General features: G+C 35.0%; 1 protein-coding gene across 1 annotated transcript in view; it reads right to left on the reverse strand.

Moving 5' to 3' along the window:
- The window catches only part of TMEFF2 (transmembrane protein with EGF like and two follistatin like domains 2), a 289,338-nt gene that overhangs the window by 258,465 nt on the left and 5,619 nt on the right, over window positions 1–25,254 (reverse strand). Inside the window, exons 3-4 of the mRNA XM_068968943.1 lie at window positions 20,441–20,570; window positions 13,879–13,905 (exon numbers count right to left, since the gene is read on the reverse strand). Coding sequence (XP_068825044.1) covers window positions 13,879–13,905; window positions 20,441–20,570 — 157 coding nt within the window. The remainder of the gene's footprint in view (window positions 1–13,878; window positions 13,906–20,440; window positions 20,571–25,254) is intronic.

Genomic DNA, 25,254 nt, shown 5'->3' on the forward strand with positions numbered 1-25,254 from the left:
ATCCTTATTTCTGCATCTGTATTTTTGTGGAGTATCCTGGGATGCAGGATTTTCCACGTGAAAACTGGAAAAGTCTTGGGCAAATTGGAGAAAGTTCTTCACCTTATCTGTGACTCTTCAAAATAGGTCAAATTATGCTCCATTGCTCAATATTACTTAACTGGATACCCTCTAGTATAATAGCATCCTGAGGCATTCAAGTTCTGCCAAACACATTGCAAAAGTGCTGGGCTAAGGGCAGGTTGTCAGATCTCCTACTCAGCAGTCTGAAGCATTGATTTCAACCTTTGTCTTGTCTGGCAAGAACAAGATCTGTTTTTCCTAATGAAATATTCTCTGGCAGCATTAAATACTATTTTAGATGGGTGAGAAAAAATTTGTGTGTGGTGGAGTTAGGAGGAAAATCTTTGTCTGCATCAATTTTTTCTTGATTTTCTTCTCAAAACATGTACGTGTTGGGGTATAGAAACTATAGAGGAAGAAATGCACTAAATGAGTAAATATTTGATGTGTTAATATGGAAAGAAATATTAAAGAGTTGGAACATATAAAAAAAAATAGTACCGCCTACCCAAGTCTGAAGCTATTTAACATTCCACATTTTTTGTCCTTTAGATGGACACTAAAAACTTTTTTAGACTAAACATTGAACACCACCGCTTTCTCCTTTTTTTCTGACATTTTGCATTGAAAAATCCTTCTCTCTCTTACCAGATTGCTCTCCTATCTTGTTTCTCCAAACTCTCCTTTTTATCCCCTATAAATATCTCCTCTTATATCTGAGTACAGCATTACCATATTGTTCCAGTTTCATTCATGGAGAAAACAGATGAAAAAAAAAAAAAGAGCATAGGGATGTGGGGAAGAGCTGTGACTCAGAGTTGGTGGAAGAAATAGAATCACTCTTCAGATTTCTTCAGAGATGACATCTCATGGCATTTCTGATGCCTACTCTAAGTAAGTCAAGGGCCATAGTTAGTTACTGGGAGGTGGGAGCATGGCTGCCTTGTTCACACATGCATCAATTAATTGCTATTACAGGAGCTCACACTGCTGCTCTAGCAGTTCATTCATCCATGCATTAATCTCACAAATACTTATCAAGCACCTACTACATGCCAGGCCCACTTCTAGGAAATTCTGCTGGTTGGATCTTTACTTTCAGTCTAATGATAGCACAGCGACTTACTTTAAAATCATTTCCTCTAAAATCTTCATGGCATCATATGGAGAAGGCCCTTTCCTCTTCATATACCACTGGATGTTTTGTAAGCTGAAAGCTGAAGCTCACAAGAGTTCTGCTCTCTTATTCCATTTAATGAAGAAATGTGCTAGCTCTGGGCTTCCCCAGTGGCTCAGAGGGTAAAGCGTCTGTCTGCAATGCAGGAGTCCTGGGATTGATCCCTGGGTTGGGAAAATCCTCTGGAGAAAAAAATGGCAACCCACTCCAGTATTTTTGCCTGGAGAATCCCATGGACAGAGGAGCCTGGTAGGCTATAGTCCATGGGGTTGCAGAGTCGGACATGACTGAGCGACTTCACTTTCTTTCTTTTCTAGTTCTAAGAAATTAATATCAAGTGTTTTACTCTTCAGGCAGTATTAGTCTATGGTTAAAGTACATTTTATGTGGGGTAATCATTATAATTCCCGGAAAAGATAGTCTTTTATTTTTCCCCCACTAGTTCAATTTCAAATTAAATGAAGGTACCAAATGGATTTCCAAATGATTTTATTCTCTGGCCAAAGTCATTTGGTATTTTAATAAGTGATTTGGAAGTGGGATAAAGTATTGACATTGGGTAAAATTAACTCAATTACCTGCAAACTAACTAGAATCCTAAAATGACTTCAATTTTTTTTCTTTGCACACCACTTTTAGGAGAATGAGGCAAATCACAAATGAACAAATTGATATTAATAGTATAAGATGCCGTGCACTTCAAAAATAAAGGAAATGCAAAAGGAAAGCCTCTGAGCTTAAGCTGGTAGCCTATATTTTTGTTAGGCTCCTCTTGGATTCCCTTGAACTTCCTTAGGTTTTGGATAAGCATTTGCTTATTTTTGAAGCTGTTTTAGGCTTGCGAATATCATCTTCTTGTCTTATTCTTAGTGGCATGGATCATTCTCTTACTCTGTTTTTTTTTTTTTTTTAGACCTTTTCTATTGAGTTAAAATAATTCTACAGTTATTTTAGCATATGAAACTCTTCACATTTAACTTTTATTTCAGAATTTCAAATAATTTAAACTGCAGTAACCAAATGTGAACAGAAACATTTCAAAATTTAAGCACACATTTTTTGTTAGTTTTAGAGCCTTAGCTCAGCTGAGCAAAGATTCAATATCCTCTTAAGCATATGGCCTTGCGGTCTGTATCTAAGGGTATTAATAATTAGCTGTAAGCACATACATAAAGATGCTACTTCAATGAATCAGATTAGTGATACAAAGTAGAATGGTATTTAGTCCAATCAGCAGATTTATGGCAATCTCCCTATATTATATGATCCTTGATTTAGTTTTGGAAGACGAATACTATTTAGGCAAAAGCATGGGACAGGTTTTAGGAAGAGGGAAGAGCATTAGCAAAGTAAAGAGGCATGAAACCTATTGACGTTGTGTCTCAGTGAACTACTCTCATTGCAAAGGTACAATGGAGTTGTCAGCTCTGAGGTGAAGAAGATTAATGATGAGGATGCTGAGGCAGGTATTGGAACAATTCTGGAGGTCTTTGTACTTCCTACTGGAAAGACTGACTTTTATTCAAAGGATGATGGACATCCATTGTGGGGTTGTAGGCAGGAGAATGATATGCTCAGATAAGTATTTTCTATAAATCATTCTGACTGTGCAAGTAAGAAAAATTTTAGGACAAGACTGGAAAAAGGGAGACAGTTAGGAGGCATTTTTTCAACATTATAGACAAGAGATGACGAGGGATGAAATAAGGGATTGGTGAAGGGTCTGGACACAGAAATCTGAGAGCTATTCACAATAGAAAATTCACAGTGTCCTGATTTATAGGACTGAACTGGGTTTATAACTCTGCCATATTCTATTTCAAAGCAGAGTGTGGTGTAAGGAAGCTCTCTCTTCATGAAAGGTCAAAGGTATTTTCTGAATCAATGCTTGAATGTGGTTGTTTGGGCAGCATGGGCCTCAAAAGTAGTTAGAACATGAGTTTCCAGAGTATAACCATTTAATAGCATCCCACTGTTTAAGATACAGTATAATTACTACCACTAATATCCCTTTTCCTCTAAACTGCCAGTTGTTTCTCTTTAATTATATTTAAAAATAACACCTACTTTCAAAGAGGAGCACATTTAAACTGCTATTATAGTTGTCTTTTGAGTAACTTAACAAAATCTTCACCATTGTAAATTCTCCAGTCCTTAAGGATTAGATCTCAAACTGCATCAGAAAGCTCCACGTGTTCAGGAGAAATGATACTGTGTGGCTCAACATGTCTCTTTACCAAATGTTCACCACCACCGCTTAAATCAGTGTGTCAGAAACTCTACTTGCCAAAGGCCATGGCTTTCTGTTAAGGTTACAGTCTCTGGAGTGTGTCTAAAATGACTCTCACCCCAATTCAATGCTTGCAAGATGATGCAAAAATTCTCAATTTAGCAAGGATCAAATATATGCAGAGTACATTAATTTTCTGTAGAGGCTATACTAGAAATGGGTTCCCTCTTAACTGGTTCCACTAATATAGATTTCTGCGTGTGGCCTTCCCCATCAGAAGGTAATCTTAGAACAATCATCCAATCAGTCAAACTATGAAATTAAGGAGTGAGAAAAGCAGCTGGGAAATGAAAGAAAATGAGATAGAAGTTTAAAAGAAGTGTATTTATTATATTAAATAAATATTTAATTAGGAATAGATCCAATTTAAATGATCCATCTGCTAAACAAGTTCTTGAAATCATCCATTCAACTTTACTTAAAATCCAGTTAATTCTCCTTTTATTCTTCTCAGAGAGAGATCCCAGCAAGTAATACAAAACGAAAGTTATCTTCAGAACCAGTTGACTAACTGAAAGTCACTGGAATAATTCTTCTGGTTTGACTCACTGAGCCAGAATGCTAACATTATTTAAACATATTGTTTTCTATTTATTCCAGGATTTTTTTAAATCCCAAAGCTATAACAAGTGTGTAATTTACCAGAGAAAATGAAATTGCTCTTTGTTAAGTACACATTGCAAATCATATGCTACGATACATATTGTACATCTAGTACACTAAAAAAATGCTATATTTTCAAATCCAAATTTGAAACAAAAGTCAATGCAATTTGGCATGCACTGCAGCATGCAGAGCGATTCCTATGTATTAAATACTGTCTGCTAATGCCTGAAATGTTCTGCTTGCTTACAAGCATCAAAACAAGAGAAGGACATCTTAAATAAAACCCTAAATATGAAAATACCCTAAGAGAAAAAAAAAAAAAAAACTGATTCGACTACTGCCCAATATCTACAGTAGGATATCTACTTAAAGGACCACAAACGTCTTTTGGGTGGGTAGCAGATTGGTACATCTGGAATAGACAAGAGACATTGTGGAGAATATATCACAGACTCCTGAACACTGACAAGCAGGTAAAAGAAATGTTATCTTTTTTCTTCTTTAAATATTTCCATTCTTTTTAAAAATATTTGTTTACTTATTTGGCATGCAGGGTCTTTTTCAATTGTGGCATATGGGATCTAGTTCCCTGACCAAGGACCCAACCTCGGTCTTCTGCATTGGGAGCACAGAGCCTAAGTCACTGGTCTACCAGGCAAGTCCCATCTTTTTTCTTTTAATTACAGTAGTCTTTCCTTCTTCCCTTACTTCAACACATCGCATTTTCAATACAGATCTGGTAAAATCACTAGTCAGATCAGAACATTTTCTTTGCTGTAGACCCTCGATGGCTCCCAACTCACTCACAGGAAGAGTCAAACCCCACAAGAGGGTCTGTAGGCTCACCTCCATCTCTCTTCCTTATCTCTAAGCATCCTCTCACTCACTTCAGTCCAACTAACATCTGAGACCTTCTGGGGTTATGTGCCTTCAGAGCTTTTGCATTGCAGTTCTCCTGGAATGCCCTTCTCTTGCTTATTTGCAAGCCTCGATCCTGATCCTTCACTTCCTTATCTTTGTCCACGCGTTCCTGATCACTTCAAATCCATTAGCAACTTTCTATGCTTATCTCACTTTTTCCTTCCTACATACCATTTGACAATCTATACTTTTTTCTTATTTATTTGTTTACTGTTTGGCTCTTTTCACAAGAAATAAGTTCTGCAAGAGCAGGGATTCTGTTTTGTTCCTTGTTTTAAATGTTACAGATTGTAGAGAATGCCATGATGCAATGTGCATACTTGCCCCTTCTCTGCTGGGAATGTTGTATGCAGACAGGTCACAGCAGAGTCCCTCTCCAGGTCTAGCCTGCAGTTAAAGAGAGCCACCTGGTCCGAGGTAACACTCCCTTGGGGTTCACCCACATCAACAGTGATCAATGGTGCGATGTGAAGGCCCAGCCCCATCAACCCAATTTTAAGTACAACTCAGAGGGGCCATGCCATGTTGAGAGCTCCTATGGCGCCTGCTGTGACTTTTTAAAACTGCACCAGTCTTACTCCATCTGCCCAGCCCTACATCCTTCTTTCCTTCCGACGCTGATTCTGAAAGCCCTACTAGTGAAACTCGAATGTACGAATCTAACCTCAGATTCTACTTCTTGGGAAACCCTGCAAGGATCATGGATGAAGAAACTAAAATAGATTGTATAAGTAACCTGCCTGTGGTCACATAGCTAGTAAGTGGTGGAATGGGGACCAGATCCACAGAATACACTTCCTGCAACCACTTACACAATTATATTTTTCCCCCCAAGTTAAAGTATAACAAATACCTAATACTTCAAAAAGGAATAGGACCAGGGATGGGTGATGAAGGGAAAATTAATAGAGAAGAATAGACGGCAAACCATTATAGATTGATGCGTATGATTGACTTGATGATACATAAATCCATAGGGGTTTGAGGACTACTTTGAATAGAATGGGCTTCCCTTGTGGCTCAGATGGTAAAGAATCTGCCAGCAATGCAGGAAAAATGGGTTCAATCCCTGGGTCGAGAAGATCCCCTGGAGAAGGGACTGGCTACCCGCTTCAGTATTCTTGCCTGAAGAATTCCATGGACAGAGGAACCTGGAGGGCTAAAGTTCATAGAGTTGCAAAGAGTCAGACACAACTGAATGACTAACTTAACACTTTGAATAGAATAGGTGGTTTCAGAAATGAAAATGAGAGTAAGAAGGGTAGAAGGAGAAGAGATAATAAAATTTCATATGATTGTTGATAAGATTTATATAAACAGAATATGGGGTTTGTTGGATATAGGTGTTGCAAACAGCTACTGCAAGAGGTAGGGTACTTTGTAGACTATAGTTTCCTTTCTTCTTGAAATTCAAGGACTGGCTTAGTTAACATAATGTACTGTTGCTGGCATTGTGGGTAAAATGCTATTTTTTTTTTTCTAATTATCTTCCACATATCCAAAGGTTGCTACTGTGATTAAATGAATTAGTGCTTTTTATAAACCATGGGGCATTTTACAAACAATTATACCTGAGTTAGGTATCCTTATGGATTTATCTAATTCATGCTCTGGCATCCAGTTGAACTATAATAAAGTATTTCCATCTACTTTAAAAGAATCTCTTTCTAAAAGTTCAAATCCACTTAGAAAAACTTTGCAATGCTTAGCATCCTAATGAAAATTCTTCCTTGTGAGTATACCGAATCCATCATATTGTGAATTCCTCCCATTTCTTCTTTTTGGGATTTCTACAGAGGCAACTGACTACCATTGTAATCTTAAGACTTATTTACTGTCTTGATCACCCACTGGATCATAGAAAATGCAAGAGAGTTCCAGAAAAATACCTACTTCTGCTTCATTGACTATGCTACACTCTTTGACTGTGTGGATCACATCAAACTGTGGAAAATTCTTACAGAGATGGGAATACCAGACCACTTTACCTGCTTCCTGAGAAATCTGTATGCAGGTCAAAAAGCAATAATTAGAACTGGACATGGAACAACAAATGTTCCAAATTGGAAAGGAGTACGTCAAGGTTGTATATTGTCATCCTGCTTATTTAGCTTCAATGCAGAGTACATCATGTGAAATGCCTGGCTGGATGAAGTACAAGCTGAAATCAAGATTGCCAGGAAAAATATCAATAACCTCAGATATGCAGATGATACCACCTTTATGGCAGAAAACAAAGAGGAACTAAAGTGCCTCTTGATGAAAGTGAAAGAGGAGAGTGCAAAAGTTGGCTTAAAACTCAACATTCATAAAACAAAGATCATGGCATCTGGTCCCATCACTTCATGGCAAATAGATGGGGAAAGAATGAAAACAGTGAGAGACTTTATTTTCTTGGGCTCCAAAATCACTGCAGATGGTGACTGCAGCCATGAAATTAAAGGACACTTGCTCCTTGGAAGAAAAGCTATGACCAACATAGACAGCATATTAAAAAGCAGAGACATTACTTTGCTGACAAAGGTCCAACTAGTCAATGCTATGTTTTTTCCAGTAATCATTATGGACGTGAGAGTTGAATCACAAAGAAAGCTAAGTGCCGAAGAATGAATGCTTTTGAACTGTGGTGTTGGAGAAGACTCTTGAGAGTTTCTTGGACTGCAAGGAGATCCAACCCATCCATCCTAAAGGAAATCAGTCCTGAATATTCATTGGAAGGACTGATGCTAAAGCTGAAGCACCAATATTTGGCCACCTGATGCGAAGATTTAACTCATTGGAAGAGACCCTGATGCTGGGAAGGGTTGAAGGCAGGAAGAGAAGGGGTTGACAGAGGATGAGATGGTTGGATGGCATTACTGACTGGATGGACATGAGCTTGAGTAAACTCAGGGAGTTGATGATGGACAGGGAAGCCTGGCATGCTGTAGTCCATGGGGTCACAAAGAGTTGGACGTGACTGAGCAAGTGAACTGAATTGAACTGACTGTTTTGAATTTTTAAAACACTGTTCCTTATTTCTTACCTGTCATATAGAACTGCAGTTCCTCCATTATCAAAACTATGATTTCACTCCCCTTCAAAGTGCAAAGCTAGCTATCTCCTCTAAATACTGAAAACTGTGATTGGATTTGTAGAGTTGTTATTATCTCAGCATCAATATTTTAGACCATGAACTTAAAACTTACTAATTCAAAGATGCAAATTTCAATTAAACCCTTCAGAGAAATTATATTTTTAAATGGGAAAAAAGAACAAAGTTAATATGAATTCTTTTCATTTCATTTTTTGGAATCCAAAGTCCTTTGCATTAGTTTATTATAATCATCTTTTCCTATAAGCAGATACTATTCTCCTTTACCAATAAAAGAAATGAATCTCCAAGGAGCTTGCAACTAAACTCAAATAGGCATCCTTTAAGCCAATTAAAAATTTAGAATACAAATCTCCTGATTCTTAGCCCAAAGCCATGTCTATCAAACTGTACATAATGATTACATTTACTTTCTAGATACAGTTTTTAGAAATCCATATAAGTGATTCAGAAAAAGAAAATGTTTGTGGTATCCATTTCACATCCCCAAGCAATCTTCTCTGGAAATTCAGTCAGTTATTATCATTCTACTAAAAAAAAAAGTTATTTTTATTTTTAAGATGGTAGTCATGTGTGAAGGTATGTTGGTAACAAAGTTTTGTTCTCCCTTTTCATTTTCCATCATTCTCACTTTGTTTCCCTCCTTTTGTTTGCTTGTTTTGTTTTTTCATTTTCGTTATCCACTATCTTCATTCATCCTACCCTCTATTTCATCACTCCATCACAATATTGGTTTTCTTTGAGCTATAGAGGAAGCAAAATGGATTCCACTCCATGAAAACCTGAGATATATTTCATCTGTGGTTCAGATGTCTATAAACTCATCTCCAGGCAGAACAACAGCTCTAAGGTGTAGAATAGCAAAAGCAAGGGCAGTTTCTGCTTCCTCCTTGTATGTATTGCCATGGAAAAATCTCAAACTTTGTGTACAGGGTAGAATTTTTAAATTAATCGGTATTCCAGATGAGGTTGCTGACAACTGATGCCTGTCAGACTTTGGCTATAATGTGTACCCAGTGGAGAAAACACATGGCAAGGCACACTGTGTTTGCCAGAACTTGACTGTGACAATAAGGTGGAGAGGTACAGATTGAGATCAAAAAAGGGAACTGGTATAGCAACGTGGGAGAAAAAATTACTTAACCTGATATAAGAATATTTTATGGAATGAACATTCAGTTCCTTGTTATTTACAGTATACTTAACATTTTATTTCTACAGGGGATTATTTCTCTTTTGATAATTAGAACCATAATTTTCCCATTGCTTGCTAAGAAAAGAATTTACATGTGAATCTCCTTGAGTATAAAGAACTATGTCATATTCAGCTTTAGAACTCCAGAAACCTTGTCATGGTCCCCAGCTGATAGGAGGCTTGTTCAATTCAGTGTAATTCATGAATATCATCAAATCCACATTAGAAATCTAAGAATTTTTTAAAAATAAATTTTCAGTTCTCAAAATTGTTACAACACTGTTTTTAGCAATCTACATGATCAGAAACAGCCTAGGGTCTACAGTTTGTTGCGATGTAAATATTTCTTGTTCTAGCCAAAGTATATACAAAATAAATATCTTAATTTTGTACATCCAAGTAAAATTATACAAAGATAATCTGCATAAGACAATTTTGCATTAAATAAAACACAGCATAACTGATTTTGTGCATTAAAGTCATCATAATAGCCATTATCTGGATTATTAAAACAAAAATCAGACTTTATACAACTAATGGATATAAATTTAATTTGATATGTTGCTGTACATATCTGACATTAATCTCTTGATTAAATTATTAAAGAATCCTCTTAAAAGTATATAACTGTATAAGTTGTATGAAGCCCCAGAGCTTCATTTTATCTCATGAGTTAAAAATATACCCATTGCATCTATATTGTATATCTTAGAGACATTTTGTTTCTATAGACATTATCATACAACTTCCCATAAGATGTTATTAAAATTTAATCATGAATTCTTCCAGACTTTTAGCAGGATAATATGTTTATTATTCTTTTAATAGTTAAAATATGCTTTTTATTTTACAGGACTTGTTTTTGTTTTTAGGAATCTGTCAGAAGTCTAGTTAATCCAGAAATATATGTTAAGCTTAATGGAAAATATTCATGGTCTTATCTTATAATATGACTGAAAGACTGTGAAATAAAAGCAGGTGTTAAAAATTATCCCTTAACCACCCACACAGCCCTAGATTCTTTCACATTGCAGTGTTTGGTGCTTAAGGAAGTCCGTGGGTGGAGAAGATGTTATTATCCCTCCTACACACACCCGTTTTCTTATTTACAACACTATCTCCATATATATAAGTACTTGAAACACCAACCCCTTTCTTTTTACTACTTTTTGAAATTCTTTGGGATTTTGTCCCCACTCTACTACATATTACCTTTCTATTAGACACATATATAGCTAATTATAGTTTAACCTGAATTTTTTTTTTAAGTATGAGTCTATCCAAAAGGTTATTTGATGAAGATGCCTTTTCAAGTAAACATTTTTGCTTGAAAACAGAGAATTCCATAAACAACTGGTCTTTCACTCAAATTCTTTATATTAATATTTCCTTAATAAATAAACAGATTAATAGTTAAAGATAGTTAAACCTTCTATAAAACATACAAAAACAAGTTAGCATAAATTTTATGAAACATTTAGATCCCTTTTATACGGTAAAAATGTTTCCTCAAGTGCAATAAATGATAGATATACCCTTGTGCAAATAAGTTAAACTTAATTTTAAAAAATCAGGTCTAATATTCAATGCTAACATTTATTTGTTTAAGAATGTAGAACGGGGACCTTCCTGGTGGCTCAGAGGTTAAAGCGTCTGCCTGCAATGAGGGAGACCTGGGTTCGATCCCTGGGTTGGGAAGATCCCTGGAGAAGGATGTGGCAACCCACTCCAGTATTCTTGCCTGGAGAATCCCATGGAGCCTGTGGGCTATAGTCCACGGGGTCGCAAAGAGTCAGACACGACTGAGCAACTTCACTTTTCACTTAAGAATGTAGGACAATCTAAAAAGTAAAACCTTATGTATTTATAAAGTTTTTGGATTTGGATTTGATTTAACCATATCATTTATGATAGTCACACATATGTGTTTTCCAAATAAAATTGTTCACTTCACTATTCAGATCAATGTACTACATTTGGGAAGTATATTAACTTTTGTTAAAAGAAGTTAGAAAAATAACCATTAACTATCCAAAGTGCTTGCAAAGATGCCTTGATTATTAACCAAATACACATTATTGAGAATATATCCTATAGAGACTAGTTAGGACAATCACTAACTAGGACTGTTGGATTAACCAAACAATAATAGGTAATTCAATCACTTCTGGTTAATTCAAAGGGAACTGACTCTGGCTCTTCTAGATATCTTGGTAACAGGAACTCGGTCAGAATATGGAGCAAGTCCATCCTTTATATAGCAGAGGTAGCAAGTCAAATATATTTTCCATATAATCCAATCGACATGTGAACTAGAATTGTGCAGGTCACTCTAAACTATGCTTTTAGGTTCTCGTTATTAAGCTTTCTATCATTTTGTACTAAAGTTAAAAAAAATATGGAAAATTAAAACCACTAGTATTTCAGAGCAAAGAACACATAGACTAGAGAAAATAAATTCAGCAAAAACAAAACAAAACAAAAATTTTTGAGTCTCTGACTAAAAATAAAAGAAACAGCTAGGAGTAAATACTCATTAACCACAACTTTCAGAAAAACAACTCTTTATAAAGAATACAGCTCAGAATTAAATGGGTTATATGCTTTTATTTTCTTCCCAAAGCAATTATCTCTTAAGAAGTTGTTTTGTTTATTTTTCCTCCAAGTTAATATAAAGCACATATAATTAAAAGGAAGAGAAATTTTTTAAAAGGAGAAAAAACAATAAGTTATAAATGTCTTCTTTATGAAATTAAAGTGAATTCCTTTAAAAAATCACCTTATACAGATCATAGGAAAAAATAATGAACCTAATATTTCAGTCTAAAATTCAACAAGGAAGAGTGAGGTTGACTTTACAGTCAATTGCATGTGCTAAATACAATGAAGGAAAAACCGGCAACTAGTTATCTGATATACCCACTACACCTTACTATTGAAAAAAATGATGAGGTATGACATGAGGAAAAGACTCAACTAGAAAAAAGTATACCATGGTGCTCTAACAAAAGAAGCAATGAAGATAATTCTGTGGTTTTTTTTAAAGATGCCAAAAAATTAATAAGACGTGTGAAAAGTGGAACAGTTGAAACAATACAATATCTTTCAAATTAAGTACTCTACACGTAAAACTAAATAGCCAGGAAATCTTTCATAGAACTGCTCCCTTCCAAAACTGACATTTTAACAAACTGACGGATTTCTTAGTATTCTGATAGTGAAATATCTACTCAAAAAACTTTTTTCCTTTTTCTCTTTAAAGTTTGCTTGATCTTAGAAGCTCATCTTTGCAAAACTTGCAGGGAAGCTTTCTTAGGAATATTATATTAATTAGCCAGAGGAAAAAATAATTTCTTAGAAATAGTAAGATTATCTTAACATCAAATGACTGTCTAATGTCATGTGATATGGAAAGATATTTATACTCTCCTGGTACTGAATCATGACTCCTATTCAATTTCAGTCTTTATGAAAAAAACTGTGCTCCAATATGCTGCTCGAATTTTATTCTCTGTGTGTTGCTTATTTGAACTAGTTAAGCCTTTGACTTGATAAATCTCTAACTTGTTGCCCAAACCAGATAAGGTAAGCAGTAGAATTGGACTTTCCTGACTCCACCTTCTGTCCTCATCTTTAATCAAATTCTTCATTAAAACTAAAGTTTAATAGAAATATGCATTTAATCATTTTATATAACTTAAGCAAGGTCCTGAGAGAATGTTTATGTTTTTATTCATTCTCTTTTCAGTATTCTTGTTGAAATTACATTTAGTTGTTTCTATTTTTTCTTGTTGTAAATAAAGATAGCATTTTGCTTGCATTTTGACTGGAAAAGCATTTTGGGAAATTTTCAATGAAGGTTCAATCCATAAGTAGAATCTTAATTGGCAGTAAGTATATCATATAAAATTTTGAAAGTTTCTGCCTATCTCTTATATACTTCTTTAAACACAACTAAATCATGAAAACATATATCTTGTGTTAGTAAAAATAACTATAGATTAATTTAATCAAAGAAGTAAAGACACGATCTTATTTTCACTGGCTTAAATTTATCTTTTTTATTTTTCTTTAATGAACTAAAGCTCCTTCAGTTTCAAACTATTAATTTGATAATTATGTTCCTGTTTACATAATAGCTATCAATATTAGTATCAATATTTTGTAATTATGTATTAAAAAAACATTTAAATTATTTTCTAGGAGTTTTCTGTCCTGCCAAATATGCTTGGAGGCTTATTATGAAGTTCTGTTATGCAGGTTTATCTCAAAGTTAATTCAAACACAGATATACAAATGAATAGGAATATTAGATGGAAAAAGTTCTTAAGTATGATTCATAAATATATCAAATAATTTATATGGTATATACATTTATTTAATAAGAAGAATGATTTTGTTTTTAGTTTTCCCTTTCCTAAGATGCAAAATGCGAATTGGTCTTAGATATACGCAATGACAAATACATAAGTAAATATCCACGAGTAACATCCACATAGAAACCTTTCAATATATAAAAAGGCGACTCCTACCTCCATCTCCGGATCCTGATCCTGCATCTGGGAGGAAAAAAGGAAGTAATTTGTTTTAGCTTAAAAAACATACTCAAAGAATATTTATGAACTTTTAAATTAAATCCCAAATAAATTTAAAATAAATGCTTTCTCCATTATATATTAATATAATTGAAAAATTACTAACATTTAACTTGAAAAACATTCATATCAATGCAGTTTAATATCTGTAATATAGCTTATAAAATCAATTCTCTATTATTTTCATCTTAAATTTCATGAACAATGTATTATTCAGCTTTGGAATTAATTCTCAAACTTGACTATATAAAAATTTTCATTTTTATTTTAGTCAAGATGAATATGGTGCCATTAACAAAAAAATTAAAAACAAGATGCTTATAACAATCAGTGAGATTTAGAAATTAAGTAATCTAAGACTTGTGAATACTCATAATTAAGGCTTATATTCTTGTACATTGCATTACAAAGGGAAAAACAGTTTAAAGATGAATATCTTTTTATATAAGAGCTAATACGTTTTCCAAATACCACAACTCTGGAAGAGTCTATCTGTATAAACAGCATCTACTATTTTTGAAATTCAAAAGGGTGAGCTTCAGGTTTGCGTTTGTGATTAAAATTGGCTATACCCTAGGTGATGTTGGCAGAGAAGACAATAACCTCTCTCTGCCTTCCTTTTCCTCCAGTCCTTTCCCCTCCCTCTCACATAACTACAACTTGGGAAAGTTGTCAATTTCTGACAACTCATTTCCCAGAAACACTCAGTTTCTTCAGTTCAGTTCAGTCGCTCAGTCGTGTCTGACTCTTTGCGAATCACAGCACGCCAGGCCTCCCTGTCCATCACCAACTCCCTGGGTTCACTCAGACTCATGTCCATCGAGTCTGTGATGCCATCCAGCCATCTCATTCTCTGTTGTCCCCTTCTCCTCCTGCCCCCAATCCCTCCAAGCATCAGAGTTTTTTCCAATGAGTCAGCTCTTCGCATGAGGTGGCCAAAGTTTTGGAGTTTCAGCTTCAGCATCAGTCCTTCCAGTGAACACCCAGGACTGATCTCCTTTAGGATGGCCTGGTTAGTTGGAGTCAAAATCACTGAGTCTCCATTTGCTTCTACCTGTTAAGTGGAGACATCACCTTCCTTCTGCCTCCCCCCACTTCCTTCCATTCTAAATACATTTGGGTATGTATTTTTAATGTTAATAATGGGAAATAAGACTAATATTGGTATATTAATACTGGTATTCTTTGTCTGACTGGCCTTCATTTTACATTGAATTCTCAGCCAGAGTTCAAGAGCCATATCAAATGCCATGTCTATGAATTTGTGTTTGTTGTTTTAGACCAATTAAAATAAAATACTACTTGTTTGCCTCGATGATACTTTATTGAAAAGCACTCATAGAAAGAGGCATGATGTATGAAAATCTATAGAAGACTGACACAGGAAGAATGAATGCCTCACTAATAATTCTCCTTGTCATTATGTTAGACATTAGCACTGTCATGAAGGAGCAGCTGTTTTGAATTGTCAGCCTTGGTGGATACCCAGACTAACATATTCATAAGATTTAACATTTTATTAAATCAAAGCCTCAAGTCATTAACTGCTTACATGACTAAGGAGAAAGTCTTTGGGTCAGGCTATCCTTCCCTTAAAGGCAAGTTAATTGGTAAAAAAAAATTCATAATTAAAACCATTCTTGGTAAATGTAGACTCAAATAAGGATTCTAATTATTCAATTTGACTGGTTTAAGAGAACAGAGGGAAAAAGGCTGATGCATTCATCTCAACAGCAGGAAGATAGTCCTGTCAACTGAACTGAGTCCTATGTCACAGAACAGTCACTTTTGGATGGAACAGTGCTTGAATGGTCAAAGTTGGTAAAGTCTACTTTTTGTATCTTTTCACAGCTAGAATTTTAACTGACTTTATTTGAATTATTTTGAAAGCTTAAGTTATAAAATTACCTATAAAATCATCAGAAGTTAATAACAGGTTGTATTATTGTAGCATTTATACATTCTACCTTTGTTTTAGTTACATGTATATAGCTTCTTATTCCTTTCCACTAAGAGTGTAAACATCTTTAAATTAAGAACCATGTCTTATTCAGCTCCCTACATTTATATAATACACCTAAGAGGAAATGCATAAAAGCTTATGGATTCCAAACTCCAAACATACTCATTGGATAGCATTAGGAATATTATTCAACCATTCTAAGCTTACTGGTCCTCTAATCAATGGGTAATGTCTATCCTACTGGACTACTTTGAGGATAACTGCACAATGGCACATTTTAAATGCTTATCACTATGTCTGGAACATAATAATTAAAATTTTGAGTGAACATCTTAGCTATTCATCTATATGTTTTCTATTAAATAGCTGGAGAAAATCAAGAAAAATGGCAGTAGTATTTTGGCTTGTATTACCCATGTATGTTTCTAAAAATTCAAGGGGCATGATCCTTAAGAACATTTGTGTTTTATTTGAGCCAAATTAAGTAGCTAGTGAAGACACAGGAATAGACTGAAAAAAAAAAAAATGGTCACTTAAATCATGGCCTTAAGTGAAGTCAAGTGGGCCTTAGGAAACTTTACTACAAACAAAGCTAGTGAAGGTGATGGAATTCCAGCTGAGCTATTTCAAATCCTAAAAGATGATGCTGTTAGAGTGCTGCATTCATGTCAGTAAATTTGCAAAACTCAGCAATGGCTAGAGGACTGGAACAGGTCAGTTTTCAATCTAACCCCAAAGAAAGGCAACTCTAAATGATGCTCAAACTACCATACAATTGCATTCATTTCACATGCTAGCAAAGTAATGCTCAAAATCCTTCAAGTTAGGCTCCAACAGTACGTGAACCAAAAAATTCCAGATGTTCAAGCTGGTGCTAGAAAAGGCAGAGGAACCAGAGGTCAAATCGCCAACATTTGCTGCATCATAGAAAAAGCAAGGGGATTCCAGAAAAAACATCTACTTCTGCTTCATAGACTACACTAAAGCCTTTGACTATGTGGATCACAACAAACTGAAATATTCTTCAAGAGATGGGAATACCAGACCACTTACTTGCCTCCTGCGAAACCTGTACGCAGGTCAAAAAGCAACAGATAAAACTGGACATGGAATAATAAACTGGTTCCAAACTGGGAAAAGAGTATGTCAAAGCTGTATATTGTCAGTTTGCAAAGTGTATTATGTGAAATGCCAGGTTAGATGACTCACAAGCTGGAACCAAGATTGCCGGGAGAAATATCAATAACCTCAAATAAACAGATGATACCACTCTAATGGCAGAAAGTGAAGAGGAACTAAAGAGCCTCTTCATGAAAGTATAAGAGGAGAGTGAAAAAGCTGGCTTAAAACTCATCATTTTAAAAAAATAAAAACTAAGATCATGGCACCCGGTCCTATCACTTCATGACAAATAGATGGGGAAACAATGGAAACAGTGACAGACTTTATTTTCTTGGGCTCCAAATTCACTGCATATGGTGACTGCATCCACAAAATTAAAAGATGCTTGTTCCTTGGAAGAATAGCTATGACAAACCTAGACAGTGTATTAAAAATCAGAAACATCACTCTGCCAATAAAAGTTCATATAATCAAAGTTATGATTTTTCCAGTAGTCATTTACAGATGTGCAAGTTGGACCATAAAGCAACTGAGTGCCAAAGAATTGGTGCTTTCAAACTGTGATGCTGGAGAGGACTCTTGAGAGTCACGTGGATAACAAGAAGATCCAACCAGCGAATCCTAAAAGAAATCAGTCCTGAATATTCATTGGAAAGACTGATGTTAAAGCTCAAGCTCCGGCTGACTCACTGGAAAAGACCCTAATGCTGAAAAGATTTAGGGCAAAGAAGAGAAGGGGATTGACAGAGGATGAGATGGTTCGATGGTATCACTGACTCAATGGACACTGAGTCTGAGCATATTCTGGGAGATAGTGAAGGACAGGGAAGCCCGGAACGCTGCAGTCCATGGGGTCACAAGGAATCAGACAGGACTCAGCAAGTGAATAATAACAACAAGTCAAGGCATCATTATAAAATCCTGATGGGAAGCTTTAATGGTTCTTTGCTTGCTATAAAATGATTCATCTTGGCAAATCAGAGACAAGTAGCCTACTAAAGCCTTATTAGTGAAAGAGAAACCTAAGAAAAGAAGCCATGTTATTGGACCTGAATCTAGACTCTTAGTCAAAACATTTCTTATAACGCAAAAAAGAGAAACTGACAGTGAGGCTATTGAGCAAACTGCTCAATAGGAAAACATTTTCCAGATAAAAAATGAGTTGTAAATTCAATGTAATATAATAAATATAAAGTTATTTTTAATATAAGTTTTATGTTTATATTTTTATATTTTAGTATCAATATAAATCTACTACTGCCTTTTATTCTTAGAAACCACAACTTGCCATCTCCATTCAATGTCAAACAGCATTAAAAACTGCAAAATCTATGAAGAAAATAAGAATCTCTTTTAGATCAAAAGTCAGAACTCCAGTTTATTTAGTCAGACCTGGTTAATCAAAATTACTTTGGTCCCTCCATCATTATTCAGATCAAAACTCTTTTAGATTTACACGTCAATGGAAGATGCATTCAGCAAGACCGATTTACTAATTAAATCCTGTAGAAATTTAAGTCTGTGAATAAGCTAGGGATGGGTTACTTAATTGTAATTCAATGTTCTACTTGGTTAAGTATTTTCATAGTATAACCAATAAATTACGGACTAGAACTGAATAACTGAATGAATCAAAAGAACGTGATTGCATGTGCTGACAAAAACTTGGAGGTTGGCAAGTAAGCAACAGAGATTTTGCTACCCAACATTGTTAACCAAACCATAACTCCATGACTGCTTATTATGACTATCCACTGATCTTCATTGCCTATTGTCAGAGACAGACAGATATCCTATGTGATTTTGAATGAGTAAATCTGTTCCTTAGTACTCTAGTATTTGCCTACATATTCCTGGTTCTGAGACTAAGAGGTTCCTTTTTTTTCCTATTCCATTTGTCCTAAAGTGTCATTTTTCAGTAGCTATGATGGATTGATTTTTTATAGTTTGCTCCTTGTCTTTCTATTTTCCCCATGCTTACTATAGTACTGAGTAGCATGGTGGCCCTCCTCTTTTCCTACTGAGAAAGATGGTCCAAGTGGCAATGATCTATTAGCTCCAGCAAACAAGAAAATGGTGCACCAATTCAACCTGCCTCTCAATCACCCTTGCAGGAAGGACATCCACATTGTCAAAGAATCAAATAGGAGAAAAAACTACTTAAAAACTAGAAGCTAAGAGTCTACGTCATTGTTCACAATACCTTTCTTTTCTGCTAATTTTTAGAAACTTTGGTAGTTACCAGTGCAAACTGGAACAGTATTATCAACTACTAACAATCAATAGGCCTAAGATAATCTTTTTTAAAGAATATGAGACTGTTTCTTTGCTCATTTACCACTCTGCTCCAGCCACCATACACATGATCTTTAATATAATTCCATAGTGTTATCTAAGAGGGACTTTTCAATAAAATAGACCTTTCTTGACATTATTCTATATTTCCTTTTTTGAAGAAAAAAGGATATATCATTTTAATGATAATAATAATATATAATTATTATTTTTCTTAAATATGCTTGTATCATCAGATTCCTCTGAAATTATGACTCACAGAAAGATGCTTATTTGCCATTAGGAATAAATTTCAAAGGATACTAAAGTTTCTTTAATATATGTGATTTTAATGTCAAGCCTAACCTGAAAATGCAGCTTCATTTTATAGCACTGGTTTATCAAGTTGGGCTTTATTCTTCTTGTTTTTTCTCTCTTCCTGTAATACTATTCAGCTCTAATAACCATTGTACGCAGAAGGAAAACCTGAAAAACTAAAGAGCACAAGAAGGTGCTCTTAGTCCTTACTTTCTTTGGAGCATTCTTGGTACAGTATGACTAAAAAGTTGTGTGGGATCCCAGGCTCATTTGTGGTTGTAGAAAGGACAGATGTCTTTAGAAGTCATGTTCATCCCCAATATATTCTTCAATGTAATCTGCTCAGTGTTAAGAACAGCATTTTGTAGAGCTGGTAAGATTAGGCACATCTTAACCTTCAAATCCAAATCTGCAAACTGCCTGTCCTCCAGCAAACAATCCTATTGTTATAAACGATCAAACAAACAAAATTCATTCCTGCATAGATTACTTTCTATATATTTGGCAACTGAGCAGTCAATCTAGATTTCTAATTGTTATTCAATGTCTGTACTTCATTAAATAGTATCTGTATTAAAATCTACCAACATCCTTATGGTAGATTTATCTTTCTTCCAGAAATAACTTGAAATGTAAAGAGACATAGAATAGGAATAATGCTTGCTTGATACAAAAATATAAGAGGCTTGTCTAGCCAATATATAGTCTGAATTATTTATCTGGATAATAATAAACAGGACATAACAGGAAAAGCAAGACATGGTTTTTGGATTCAGAATCCATTCCAAAGGTTTTCAGGAGTCATCAAGATCACATACATACCTGTGGCACAGGATCCTTCAGACACCACCAGTATCTCACTCTGCTGTTTGCACGCAGCCTGCCGCAGATAACACTCATTCTGATAGCTCTCCCCATTGGAACCACACACAGGCACATAGTCACTGTTGCACTGGGGAGGACACAGATGTAAGCCTGTGGTTAGTACTAGGGTTTACATGCCTCTGACATCTTGAACAGAAACCATCATTTACAAAAGAAAGCACTTGTCTTCATTTTCAGTGATCCCCATTGTATCCAGCAAGTCTTTGACCTTGTAAGAATATCATTCAAAGATATACAAAAGCAATGTCCAGTAAGCCAACTGGTCATCTGATTCAGATGGGGGGAAATCAGCTTCTAAATCAGGAAAATCTAAGAAAGTGATAGGACAAGAAATAATAAAAAGATATAACAACAAAAGCCATCAATATTATTTACTTTTTTTCTGATATATGGCCCATCTGGCTTGGTAGAAAAAATGAGAACATGTTATGACATTCTAGCTATTCAAAAATAGTGTCTATCTGTTTTTGGAGCAGAACTATATAGCTGAAATGCCAAAGAACTCAGTTACTCTTTAGTATGTTGTTCCTCTGTTGAATTTGAATCTTTACAAATTCTTAAATATTTGGATAAGACATCTGAATTCCTAATTAAAGTTTCATATATCTTTATATCATTGGATATTGACAGAGATACAGTGTAGAAAGAAACAACAGACTATGTAATACAGAAAAAAAGTCAACTACTGAACCATATGTTAACTTGATTGACTATCAAAAGTATGAGTATTAATGTATATTTCATAAAACAAAAAGTTCATTTTAAAACAAGTTCCTTCCAAAAATGTACACATTTTATAATGGAAATCAGGCAACCTACAGGGTATACTCATTACATCATAATCACACTGTAAGGCCTTAGAGATACTTGGCTATGTTCTATACCTGCTAATTATACCAGTGATACAATTATCTCATGATTACTACTACTGATGGGCTACATTGTTTAATTATAACAAATGTAATGATCAAGACAATTATTTATAAATACTCACCCACGCCAGAAATTAAGTACAGTAAGGCAAATCATGCATATACACACATGTGAAAATGCTTTTCTGTTTCTACTTAAAATACTTGGATTTTTGATCTGCTAATTCATAACATATAAAGTAAACCAATGATTTAGCAAAATGGCTAGGGTTTTAATCTTTATAATAATATTTCTAAAAATCTCTCAAAAGTTAAATTCAACTCAAGGATTTTTACACAAAAGAGCAAATTTTAAACACAGTTATAATCTGATGATAAACCTAAGGTTCATTTTCTCATTCTATTTTGTTAATATATCTGTACTTCCTTTCCCAATCAACCATTTAGCTCTTACCCTTTGCCTTTATGTAATAATAAATTCGAATCATTTTTTAAATGATATAACACAATGTTCTCTGAAATGAAAATTTTTTGAGTCTGACTTTGCATCTGTTATTGAAAAACTTAAATATAATTTCTCACTAATAGTTACGTAGTATTCTCCCAATAGTAAATTCAAATTGTATGACACTCATAATCACCATAACTGCTAAAAAGGTAATTTAGACACTGAATTATATCTATTTAGAAATTATATATATATGATTACATTGAAATATTTTAAATGTGACATATTTTTAAAATCTTTATTTCTAGTTTCTGGTCTAGTTATTCTGGAAGTTTCTATCCTTTCCATAGTTACATTATATGGCTCATGGACTCAGGCTATCTACATTATTATATTTGAAAACATTTTGATAGGAACTTTTCACTCATGAGGATCTTTAATTCTATAGGCAATTCACTTTCCAAATATACATATACCTGAAAATTGACCCACCATAAAACTGAACATTTTTATCACTACTGGAAAAAAAGGCAATTAAAAACTGTCAGTAAAGAGTTAAGTTTTCCAATAAACAGTACTGAAGAGACATCAAATACATGTGCGTGGTGCTGATGTCAGAACTGTGGCCAGGAAGGCAGGTGGATGGACCAGTGTTTGATAAATGGGCTGTGTTCAGGATCAGGACAATGTAGGGAGGACCTACGAGGACCCACTAAGACTACTGAGAACATGGAAGACAGACCAGAAAAAGTGAACAGCTGGTAACATAGTCAGTAGACTTGCTGACCCTTTCAGTAGGCAGATGAGAATCATAATTACTGCAAATGGCTGGGCTAGTTAGCTCCTCATGCCTGTGTCCTACCATTTTTGTTCTGGGTTACCTTTTAATATTCATCTCCAACCCTGGTTACAATATTTTGTGTGTAGATGATCTGGATTCACATTTTCTTCTTTGTAATCCCTAGAATTTCTCTATTTATCCTTTTTATCTACTTCTGTAGATTATTCAGATATAGTCAGTAGATGGGGAGTGAGGGGTGGGAAGTATTTATTATCTCTGTCAAGTGCTAGTACACAATGCTGATATGCATCTTAAAATATGAAATAAACTGATAAAGTGCTCATATGCCACTTCTGAGGGATGGAGTAAGCCAAATGTGAACAGTGCTAAAAACAGAGCTGCCAAGTTCCATGCACAAGCCAAAAGGGAGATTTGTATGGAGTTGAAAAGAGCTTAACTGTAGATTATCAGCACGCTGTTTTTGGCCCTTAGTACCATGACTTGCACTCATTAAAATGAATAACACACGGAGGAAGTATACTCTAAATCACTAAGGCTTAGAAGTGGAAGTCTCGTCCCATATTCTCCCGTTTCTGAGTGTAGGACCTTGTGTATATCACTCAGCAATAAAATATTTAACAAGTTTATAGCTCGGTTCCCCCATTTGAAATGGTTAACTGGGGCATTTGGGAGGATTAACTGAGTCATGTTTCAAAATGCTTTGGAATATTCATTTATAAAAAGAAATGTAAATTATTTGTCTTTCACGACATATACTTTAACTAGCAGAGTTACCATCTAACATGGACACCAAGGCATGCATGTCTAAAATTGGAAAAATAAAGGAAAACAGGCTAACCCTAAGTATAAAAATGAGCTTACTACTACATTAAAATATGCCCAATTTTGAAAATATTTTTTATAGTGGTAACCATGAATATTTCTCAGTTTCAGAGGAAGGGACAGATTCAGATGTTAGGTGACTTGCTAAAGGCCACATTGTTGGCTGGTAGGAGAGAAAAACAAGACTCAGGCCCAGATGGTTAAGCTCATAAATGTATGTGTTGTCCAAACTTCCTCTCAGGGGAAAAGTGATTCTGCTTTCCTTCAGATGTTTTAAAAATCTTAAGTTTATTTTCCAACTTTGTGTTTTTCAGTGAATGATTTTGTTCCAAAATTTCCACATTGCTTAAGAAAGCAGCAACATGTTATACAAATGAATTCAATGACTTGATGCTCTAGAATATATGGAATTTGTTTTGCTACAAATGAAGAAAAAATTCATGTGAGAAGTTTTTCATATGATCTATTGCTTGTTTGATTAATAAGAATTTCTTTTAACTGAGATTTCAGCATTTAGGAGCTATGCATAACTTATATTTTATATATTGTCAGCACCTTCCCTAGTCTGGCATGTAGAAGGCGCTCCACAGATGTTAAGTGAATTCTGTTATATTCCCACTTGTCAAAGGCTTAGGAATAATGGTTTAGGATATGGCATGTTTCTCTTCCAAAAAAGCAAGAGATAAAAAAACCTGCATATGTCCCAATCCTTTGATCATTCCATAGGTAACTTTTACTTCTCTGTGACTACATTTTTTCTTGTGGAATTTTTTTATGATTTTAAACATGTGGGCAGGCCTGTAACTATGGTAAAAGTGACTCATGACTTCTGAGGCTAGGTCATTAAAGGATGTAGACTCTACCTGGTTCTTTCTCACTCTCTGGATGTTTGCTTGCCCTTTAAACCCAGTCACTGTGCTATGAGGAAGGCCAAACTAGTCCAAACAGAGAGAGATCTACATGGAGAAGGACCAAAGTCCCCAGTTGACTGTCCAATATATGAGTGAGTCCTGAGAGAACCAAGCCTTTGAGTTCCCTCCCCAGCTCAGCTAATGCCAAGAGGAGCAGAGGTGAGATGCTTCCATTAAGCCCTGTCCAAGTGCAGATTCATGAGCGAAATAAATGTTCATTGTTTTGAGCCACTAAGTTCTGGGCAATTTGTTCTACAATTCTAGTTACTGGAACTATTGCAGATCTAGGGCATAGCTTATTAAATGAAAACAATCAAATTAAATGATATTTATAAAACATAAAGCTTCACCATATTTTTAAATTATAAAGTGATCATTGATCATACATATTAATTGATGTGATCAGTGGTATCTATGAATAGATGCATCTGTGACTTTACTTCCTCTCTTCCTTCTTTTATCCATTCAGCCCGCCAGCCAGCCAGCCAGCTAGCCAGCCATTGGTCCATCCATTGTCTCTCAATTTTCGCCCCATGGTTATTTACCACAATGACCAGGATACCATTTGGTATGCAGAAAGCAAGGTAAGATGCATGAGATTGCAGGCTATTTATGGAACTCATATCATCATCTAAGAATTAGTTGTACTATTTTTTATACCAAGTTGTATATAATAAATTGGCACTTTTGTTGTTCTTATTAATGCTTTTATTTGTATATGGGCTTCCTTAATGGCTCAGCACTGAAGAATATGCCTGCCAATGCCTGCCAATGCAGGAGACAGAGGTTCTGTCCCTGGGTCAGGAAGATCCCCTGGAGAAGTAAATGGCAACCTGCTCCAGGATTGTTGCCTGGAAAATCTCATGCACAGTGACTAAACAACCACAACATCATGT

Source organism: Capricornis sumatraensis, chromosome 3, assembly GCF_032405125.1.
Source record: "Capricornis sumatraensis isolate serow.1 chromosome 3, serow.2, whole genome shotgun sequence".
Lineage (NCBI taxonomy): Eukaryota > Metazoa > Chordata > Mammalia > Artiodactyla > Bovidae > Capricornis > Capricornis sumatraensis.